The 9,119-nt window shown below is 46.7% G+C and overlaps 1 protein-coding gene across 4 annotated transcripts in view; it reads right to left on the reverse strand.

Moving 5' to 3' along the window:
- Positions 1 to 9,087, reverse strand: part of LOC114590726 (cytochrome P450 2C20-like) — a 37,159-nt gene extending 28,072 nt beyond the window's left edge. Inside the window, exons 1-3 of one of the 4 annotated variants that reach the window (XM_077924307.1) lie at positions 8,794 to 9,086; positions 7,042 to 7,204; positions 5,351 to 5,500 (exon numbers count right to left, since the gene is read on the reverse strand). In XM_077924307.1, coding sequence (XP_077780433.1) covers positions 5,351 to 5,500; positions 7,042 to 7,204; positions 8,794 to 8,970 — 490 coding nt within the window. In that variant the 5' untranslated portion in view covers positions 8,971 to 9,086. Of the gene's footprint in view, positions 1 to 5,350; positions 5,501 to 7,041; positions 7,205 to 8,793 lie in introns of those variants that run through there. The other 3 variants (XM_077924305.1, XM_077924308.1, XM_077924306.1) reach the window with 3 other exon arrangements.
- Positions 9,088 to 9,119: the final 32 nt, after the last annotated feature.

The raw sequence follows: 9,119 nt of genomic DNA on the forward strand, positions 1-9,119 counted from the left end.
ATAGGTACGAGGGTCCTAAGCCGTGAAGGGCTTTAAAGGTCAAAAGCAGCACCTTAAATCTGACCCTGTACTCCACCGGGAGCCAGTGCAGCTTGAAAAGCACTGGGTGAATATGCTCCCATGGCAAAGACCCCGTGAGGAGCCTCGCTGCAGCATTCTGTACCCGCTGGAGTTTCTGGGACAGCTTCAAGGGCAGCCACGCGTAGAGCGAATTACAGTAGTCAAGCCTGGAGATGACCGTCGCATGGATCATTGTGGCCAGGTCGGGGTGGGAAAGGTAAGGGACCAACTGCTTGATCCGGCGAAGGTGGAAAAATGTCGCCTTGGCTGTTGCTGTAACTTGCGCCTCCATGGAAAGGGAGGCATCAAGGATTACACCCAAACTCTTAACGGAAGGCAATGGCACTAATTGGGCCCCCGCAAGAAAAGGGAGTTGCTCCCTCATCCCCATGCCATCCTGACCTAGCCATAGGACCTCTGTCTTCGAAGGATTTAGTTTCAATCGCCTCCCACGAAACCATCCAGCCACAGCTTCCAAGCATCTGGTCAGTGTGTTCAGGGCCGAGTCGGTGTGGCCATCCATCAGCAGTTAGAGCTGAGTGTCATCAGCATATTGGTGACAGCCCAGCCCAAAGCTCCGGATAATCTGGGCAAGGGGGCACATAAAGATGTTAAAAAGCATCGGGGAGAGAATTGCGCCCTGCGGCACTCCACACACCAAGGAGTGGCGCGATGACATTTCCCTCCCTAGTGCCACCCTCTGTCCCCGACCAGAGATAAAAGAGCACAACCAGTTACGGGCTATGCCCTGTATCCCCACATCTGCGAGGCGGTGGTCCAGAAGATCATGATCGACCATGTCAAAGGCTGCTGACAAATCTAAAAGGATCAGCAGTCCTGACCCGCCTCGATCCAGTTGTCTACGGAGATCATCTGTTAGGGCAACCAGAGCCGTCTCCGTCCCAAAACCAGGACAGAAACTGGACTGAAATGGATCTAATGCCGATGTTTCCTCCAGAAACCTACCAAGCTGTTCAGCAACCGCTCTCTCAATTACCTTACCCAGGTATGCAAGATTTGAAACTGGGCGGTAATTGGATAGGTCTAAGGGATCTAATGAAGTTTTCTTTAAGAGTGGACACACCACTGCTTCCTTCAGTTCCCCTGGGAATGTCCCCGTGTCAAGGGACAAATTGATAATTTCAACCAGGGGGGTCCGCGCAACATCTGGACACTCCCTAATCAGCCAAGACGGGCACGGATCAAGGAGGCAGGTGGTGGGCCTACCAACTTGGAGGAATCTATCCACATCAGTAGGGAGTATCCAATCGAAATGGTCCAACACTGGACCTGAAGTCAGTCGAGGGGCCTCCAGTTCAGTCACTGTATCTAAATTGGCAGGGAGGTCACGGCGGAGCAACAGGACTTTCTCCGCAAAAAAGCTTGCGAATGCCTCACAGCTGTGGGTCGAATTTGTGCTTAAATTTGTTTGTCCTCCTAAGGACGTTATTGACCTAATTATTCTAAAAAGTTGTGCCGGGCGAGAGCTAGCGGATGCAATGGAAGCTGCAAAGTAAGATTTCTTAGCAGCTTTCATAGCCATCTCATAGGCTTTCATAAGCGTCCTATAAGATGTTCTTGAGGCTCCGTCACGAGTCCGTCGCCATACTCGCTCTAGCTGTCTGAGATCCCGCTTCATTTTCCGGAGCTCCTCAGTAAACCAAGGGGCCCGGTTTCGACGGGGTCGCAGAGGGCGCTTAGGCATGATCTCATCAATGGCTGCCAAGAGCCGGTTATTCCAGTCCTCAACAAGGTCATCTAATGAGTCGCCAGGAGGAGCAGGGTTCCGCAAGGCTTGTCGGAATCTATCAGGATCCATCAGTTAGCGAAGTCTATCAGGATCCATCAGTTAGTGTAGCGAAAAAAGCTGAGTCAGGAACAGTTAGGAGCTAGGAAGGCAGGTAAAAATCTGAGAGGTGGTTTAGTGAGTGAGAGCAGGCAGCAGAAGTTATAGGTCTGGATAGGCACCCCATGATTGTAATTGACTGAGACCGTTTATGAAACCACACACTTGTTAAACTGCAATAAATAAACAGAAGTTTATGTTCCAATTTAACCCTGACTGGACTCAGTATTTTACTAGGTAGGGCCTGGGTGGTGGCAGCAAGAAATAAAGTGGTGGCAGAGGGATCAATAGATGGTGAAACGTCCGGGGACCCTGTGTGATCGCCACACTCGGTCCTTGTTCCTGCCAACCTAGCAGTTCGAAAGCACGTCAAAGTGTAAGTAGATAAATAGGTACTGCTCCAGCGGGAAGGTAAATGGTGTTTCCGTGCGCTGCTCTGGTTCGTGGGAAGTAGCTTAGTCATGCTGGCCACATGACCCAAAAGCTGTACGCCGCCTCCCTCAGCCAATGGGTGAGAGTGGGGTCGGGTGGCAATGTTTCTATTTCACTTACTATATGTAGGGTTTGGTGTCAGCATTGCTTGTGCAGGTTCTTTGCTGTTCGCTTGTGTTCCTTTGGTGGTGAGAGAGGTTGGGGTTGGCCTAGGGTGTGGTTATTCATTTGTGGTTGGCTGTGGTGGTCTTTGTTTTCATGTGTGAGTGGGGTGGGTGGGTGTTTTGGATCAGGTTAGCCATATTGATTTGTATGCTGTTGGTGGATTATTGTCGTTGTCTTGTTGGGCTGTGTATGTGATAAAGGGGAGCCGTAAAGGCGTCTTCTTCTATTTGTCCCCGTGTCAGTTTCAGTTTATTGGTTAATTTTTCTAGTAGGGCTGTTTCCCATACTATTTGGTACCATTGGTCCATGCCTACTCCTGACAGGTCTCTCCAGTGTCTGGCTATGATGCTTCTGGCTGCTGAAAGTAGGTGTGTTATGAGTTCTTTGTGTTGTAAGTGGGCATTATTGTCTTGGAAGGTGTTTAGTAAAGCCAATTCTGGGGTGATTTCTAATACTTGCTTGGTTATTTTACTTATTTCTCGTACAGTTGTTGTCCAGAATGGTTGGATTTGGGGGCACTCCCACCACATGTGGAGGTATGTGCCTGTGGAGGTGCACCCTCTCCAGCATTTTGGTGAGATTCCTCGGCGTATTAGTGCTAGTTTTCTTGGTGTTAGGTACCACCTGTAGGTGAGTTTCAGAGTGAGTTCTTTTCTTTTCGTTGATATGCATTTAAAGGGGGGTATAGTCCACATTTTGGTCCATTGAGTGGGGTTAATCTCATAGCTTATGTCATCCTCCCATTGTTTTTTGATTGCGTCTAGGGAATTCGTGGGATTTTGTAGTAGTATTTTGTATACTGCGGATACCATTTCTCTGCCGTGTCCCTTTGTTGTTAAAAGGAGGTTTTCAAAGGTTGTCAGTGGCCTAGTTGCTGCTGATTTTACTGCTGGATTGTTTAAGAAGGCATGTAATGGGTGATGCGTTAACCAGGGCATTTGGGTGTCTTCTAGTTTATCTTGTATTTCTTGTGTTGATAAAGTTTGTTATTTTCGTAGAAGTCTATTAGGTGATATAGGCCTTTGGTTTGCCAGGTTTTAATCTGGAGGTTTTGTGCTGCGTGGTGGAATAATGGGTGGGAAGCCTAGGGAATTAGTGGGGATGGGGTTGGGGATAGTTTGCCTATTACTGTTTTCCATGCCATGGGAATTTTCCTTAGTTTGTTCGGGAGGAGAGGGTATGCTGTGGTGCAGGTATTTTCAGTTGTGTCCCTCTCTAGGTGTATCCATAGTTTTGTCTCATCATCTAGTATATATGGGATTATATGGCGTATTTGGTTGGCAGTATAATATCCTTCTATGTTGGGGATTCCCCGTCCTCCTTCTGAGGTGGGGAGGTGCAGGTATTTGGGGCTTATTCTTGGGTTTTTGTGTGAGAAGATAAAGGAGTGTAGTTTTCCCTGCCATCTGCGGAGTTGGGTTTGGGGGATGCAAACTGGAAGGGTTTGTAATAGGTGGGTTAGTTTTGGGAGGGTTTTATAAGTTTTATTGAGCGCAAAAACTATGTACAGTGCAGAGGTCCAAAATCCATGTCTGCCTCAATCACCAGCAGATTCCGGAAGTGCCTTCTTCCTGTTTGCCCTCCAGTATATAAGCCCGGGAGAACCCCATTTCCGCCTCTTTTCCTTACGTGTAATTCCCTGGCGAAAACTATGCAATGGAAGAGGCACGTCCAACTCCCTGGAAGCAGTGTTGTCAGAGCTGGCTCCAGGTCCCAGCTCACAGAGGACCAACGCTAGCCGGTAGTAATGTACAAAAGTCTTTATTGAAGTACAGTTTCCATTTTCAAGCCGCAGCGCCCAGCTCTACGTCTAGGGGCTAGACCGGCGAAGCTCCATCTGAGTCTCCACCCCTTGTACACCAACTTAAGACTCTAACCTTACTCCACCTCTTCCGTCTCTAGTTTCTCCTCTGGGTCCTTCTGCCCCCCCGGGGTCTCCTCCTTTCTGGACTCTTCTGACGCTGACGCTGACCCCCCTGACTCCTCCCCCTCTTTTCGGCGGGCTTTGGGACCTGGCTCCCTATCCGGGCTGCCAACTGCGCCGCCCTCCTGTACATTTGAACTTGGCGCGCACGCCCAGCCTTCAACCTTCCTCTTGACCGTTTCCTCGCTCCCCGATGGAGGCGTGGCCAATCCTGACTCATGTCCTCCCGCTGGCGGTGAGCCGCCTGATCCCGATACCTGGGACTCCTCCCCCCTACTGCGCTCTGGTGGGGAAGCTGGTCCTGATTTCCAACTGCTGCTCTCTGAGTCCCCTCTGGCCCCTTCTTCCTGGGGTGTCCCCCTCGGCACCCCCCTTGCTCTGACCATGGGAGCCCCTTTCTGTGAATCTTCCGATTCGCTGGAAAGACTCAGAGACCTCGGACCGCTGTCATCGCTAACATTTCCTTCGGATTCCTCCCCCTCGCTCTCTATTTCCTCCCTTTCCTGTGCCTCTGCTCCTGAGTCCCTGACAGGTGTCGTGGCTCATCTCAGCCTGACTGAGCCTTTGCATCCTCCCCCCCCCCTTTCTCTCGTCGTCCATTTCTCCTAAAGTCTCGCTTTCACCAGACTGACGAGGTGCAGCTGCTCAACAAAGGAGGAGGCTGTCTGTACATTCCTGTCTCTCCCCTCTCCCTTGGAGGCAGACCCCTGACACTTAGCTTTAAAAACAAATTAATCATAGAACCACCACCCCCAAGAAGAATATAAAGCTTGCCCAATATTTAAAGAGAGAATTAAAATCGGAGAGGTCTGAAGTAAGAAGAGACAAATTACAATCACCAACAACAATCACAAAATAAAACCCCACTTCCTGCATTGAAGGATGGCAGAATTTTCTTTGGAAGACGTATGGCCCAAGAGTACCTTGTGTGGCCACCAATTCTTCCACCAGGCAAAGGGCTTCCTCTTGTATCCTCTCAGACATTGTTTTCTTTCCCATCCCAAATTCCCGCAGGGTGGATAATGTGAACCTGCGCACCTCTCTCCATTTTGCCTCATTTCTGTTGACCATTCCTGAAAGGAAACAGGTGGAGAGCTCAATGTGCAGAAACCAGCAGGAAGTTTCAATATGAGAGATGGTGCCTTCCTCCTTCAGGCTATATTCCCATTTGTAATTGGAAACAGGGGTGGTTCCAGACAACTGGATTATTCAGCATTCAGCCTGATTTGTTTGCGGTTCGCTTGCACTGAGATTATACAACATTAAAAGAACCACAGAATTGTAGAGATGGAAGGGACCACGAGGGTCTTCTAGTCCAATCCCTGCAATGCAAGAACCTTTTGCCTGATGTGGGGCTCAAACCCACGACCCTGAGGTTGAGTCTCATTCTCTACCAACTGAGCTATGAGCATGGAGCTGGACTTCCCCACAAAATTTCCCTCTGATAATCTATCCGGAATAGGGGGGGCAGGAGCAACTTGCGCCAATGCTATATCAGCACTTCTTCACACAGGTCACTTTTTCACACACTCAAGCACTGGTTTGCCAAAACATCTTGTGCTATCAGTTGGTTTTTTGTTTTTTGTTTGGCTTCATGGCTGTTGTTCTGTTACTCTTTTCACAATGCCAAGTTCTCCATTTCTCCCTCCCTCTCTTTCTTTTTTCTTTTCCTTCTCCTCTTGCAATGAGGCTACATTTTAATATTTTAATGCTCCATTATTTTAATGTTGTATTTTATTTTTGTTTTTAAGTTGTAATCATTCTTCTTGTTTTTATTATTGCTTGTAAGCCGCTCTGAGCCCGGCCTTGGCTGGGGAGGGCGGGGTATAAATAAAATATTTATTATTATTATTATTATTATTATTATTATTATTATTATTATTATTATTATTATTTCTGGCGATCACACAGGGTCCCCGGATGTTTTACAGTCTATTGATCCCTGTGCCACCACTGTGCTTGCTTCCCCGCTGCCACCAACCCATTACTCTCAGGTACACACTGAGTCCAGACAGTTGTTAAAATTAAACCAAATAAGCAAGTTTATTTTATAAGCATTAACAAGTTTATGGTTTCTCAGATAATTTTCTTGTCAGTTTCTTAACCTTAGTTTCTTTACCGGCCTATACCTTCTTAATCCCTTCTGACTGATTATCTCAACTATTTGACTGACTCCTCTTAACAGATTCTCTCACTCTCTCACATCAGACTATCCCAACCCACAGACTTATCCTCCCTCTCTCTTCTCTAACTCCAGACTGACTTCTTAACAACTCTAACTCTAACTCCTTCCCTTGGGTTCCTATTGGTTAATCATTTTACACTTAGTTAACCCTTTCCTTGTGAAGCCAGTATGATGTCACACACCTAGGAGGGCAAACACCACACCATTCATCGAACCTAAAGCTACAAACATGTTCACAAAGATCTAAGCAGCTGATACAGAAGACACAAACATGGCATGATATCATCCATTTTGATCCAGCATGGCTGCTCTACTTGTGTACCTGAAACATGGCATAACTGCTGAGCATAATAGACAGGGAAGTGTGGCAGGGCCTAGGTTAACACAGGTAATCCAAAAATAAGCACAGAAATGCAATACACCCCTTACCTCGATAGTTGTTCGCTCTGTCTATGAAGGGCATTGCAGGACGCCCACCAAATTCTTCAGCATGATTCACAAAAGCATCTTTCATTGTTTCATATCCACAAATCACAACGATGGGCTTTGGCCCGATCCAGACAGTAAAGATGGGGCCATATTTATCAATGAACTGAAAGTAGAATCAAAGACAAGCAAGGTTCGTTGGTCAATGCTTCCTTTGGACAGATACCTCAGGGCAGGGGTGGAGAAACTGTGTTCCCTGGGCCAAACTTGGCCTGCCAGGCTTTTTCTCACAAAATATATTGACCCACCTCTCAGCTGGCATCATGGCAATCTTAGGGCAGTGGGGAAGATTCACAAAAGCTTGCAAAAACTTCTCCTGTGCAACTCTATGGTGTGATTCAATCTGGAATGCTGTGCACAGTTCTGGTTGACTAATGTCAAAAGGAGATATTGTAGAGCTGGTGGGGGGAAAGTCCCCAAAAGGAAAACTAAAATGATCAAGCAGCTCCTCTGTGTGGAAAGGGCACAACATCTGGATCAATCTTTCTTTTTTTAGGAAAAGGTTGAGTAAAAGGAGACAAGACAGAAGTGTGTAACAGTGTCATGGTGTGCAGGAAGCGGAGAGAGAGACTTTGCTCCCTTTCCCATCTCTTTCCTGGCCAGTCACCCAGTGATGCTCTATGGTGGGAAATTCAAGAGAAACACAAGGAAATACAGTCATACCTTGGTTTTCGAACAGCTTAATTCTCAAAAGTTTTGGCTCCCAAACACCACAAACCTGGAAGTGACAGTTTCAGTTTGTGAACTATTTTTGGAAGGCGAATTTCTGATGGGGCTTCCTGCAGCCAATCAGAAGTCGTGCTTTGATCTCCGAACGTTTTGGAAGTCTAATGGACTTCTGGAAAGGATTCCATTCGACATCCAAGGTATGACTGTACTTCTTTGACACAGCACAGAGTTTGGAATTAATGACTGCTAGATGTAATGATGGACAGTTTTAACAGCTGATAAGATAGAGACACAGCTGGGACACCAGTTAAAGTTGGTAGTAGGCACTCAGTTCCACCAAGACAGATTTCCTCAAGCTATAATATGGCCATCAAGTGTAGCTTTACCCTCCATCAAAATTCATGGCTGTTATTCATTCATTCATTCATTCATTCATTATTTTTTACTTTTTAGATTTCTATAGTGCTCTTATTCTGAGGATTATATCATCATCATATTATTATTAATATTAATTTAAAAACACATACATACATAGCATAATAACAACAGAAACAATATCCCCCCACCCAAGTTCAAAAGGTATAGATGGCTTAATTAGGCAAAGGCCTGGGTGACAATGAATGTTTTTGCCTGGTGCCTCAAGATATGTAATGAAAGCCCCAGGTGAGCTTCCTTGGATAGAGCATTGCACAAATGGTGAGCCACCACAGCAAAGGCCCATTCTCATGTTGTCACCCTATGGAGTTCTCACAGAGAAGGCACAAAAGAAGGGCCTCAGATCACATGGCCCAGGTTGGTTCATATGGATCCCCATACTCTCTACAGCCTTCTAGCATGGGAAAAGACAAAAAGGATAGGAACTTTCCTATCATAAGCTCCATTCTGTTAACTGAAGGCTTCTCAAAGCAGCAGACTCAAGCAGATATACACAGACCAGACAAGGAAGAAATTAAATTTGTGTCCTCCTCTCTCTGTCCTGCTATTCTAGGCAAAATCCTATTGACATTTATGGACAGGGAAACTCACCTTTGTATAGAACTTGTAGACAGGCAGGACATCTTTCTGCAGGAGATTTCCCAGCAAGAGCCAGGGAGTGGGTCCTGGGGGTAGCTGGCTTTTCTTCTTGTACATTTTGAAGGAGGAGAAGAGTACAGCGAAGAACAGGTAGAGAAGGAGCAGAGCTCCTGCCCCAACCACCTCCATCTTTCACTGAGTTCTTCTTTAGGCCAGAAATCCAAGAAAAGGCTTAAGAAAGACAGGAAGGAAGGAATGCCGTCAGCTGGAGACCCAGCCAAACCTGTCTCTGAAATATCTCTAACATTCCAACCCTGTTTTTATTCTTTTCCATGTGA

Source organism: Podarcis muralis, chromosome 2 (assembly GCF_964188315.1).
Source record: "Podarcis muralis chromosome 2, rPodMur119.hap1.1, whole genome shotgun sequence".
NCBI classification, from domain to species: Eukaryota; Metazoa; Chordata; class Lepidosauria; order Squamata; family Lacertidae; genus Podarcis; species Podarcis muralis.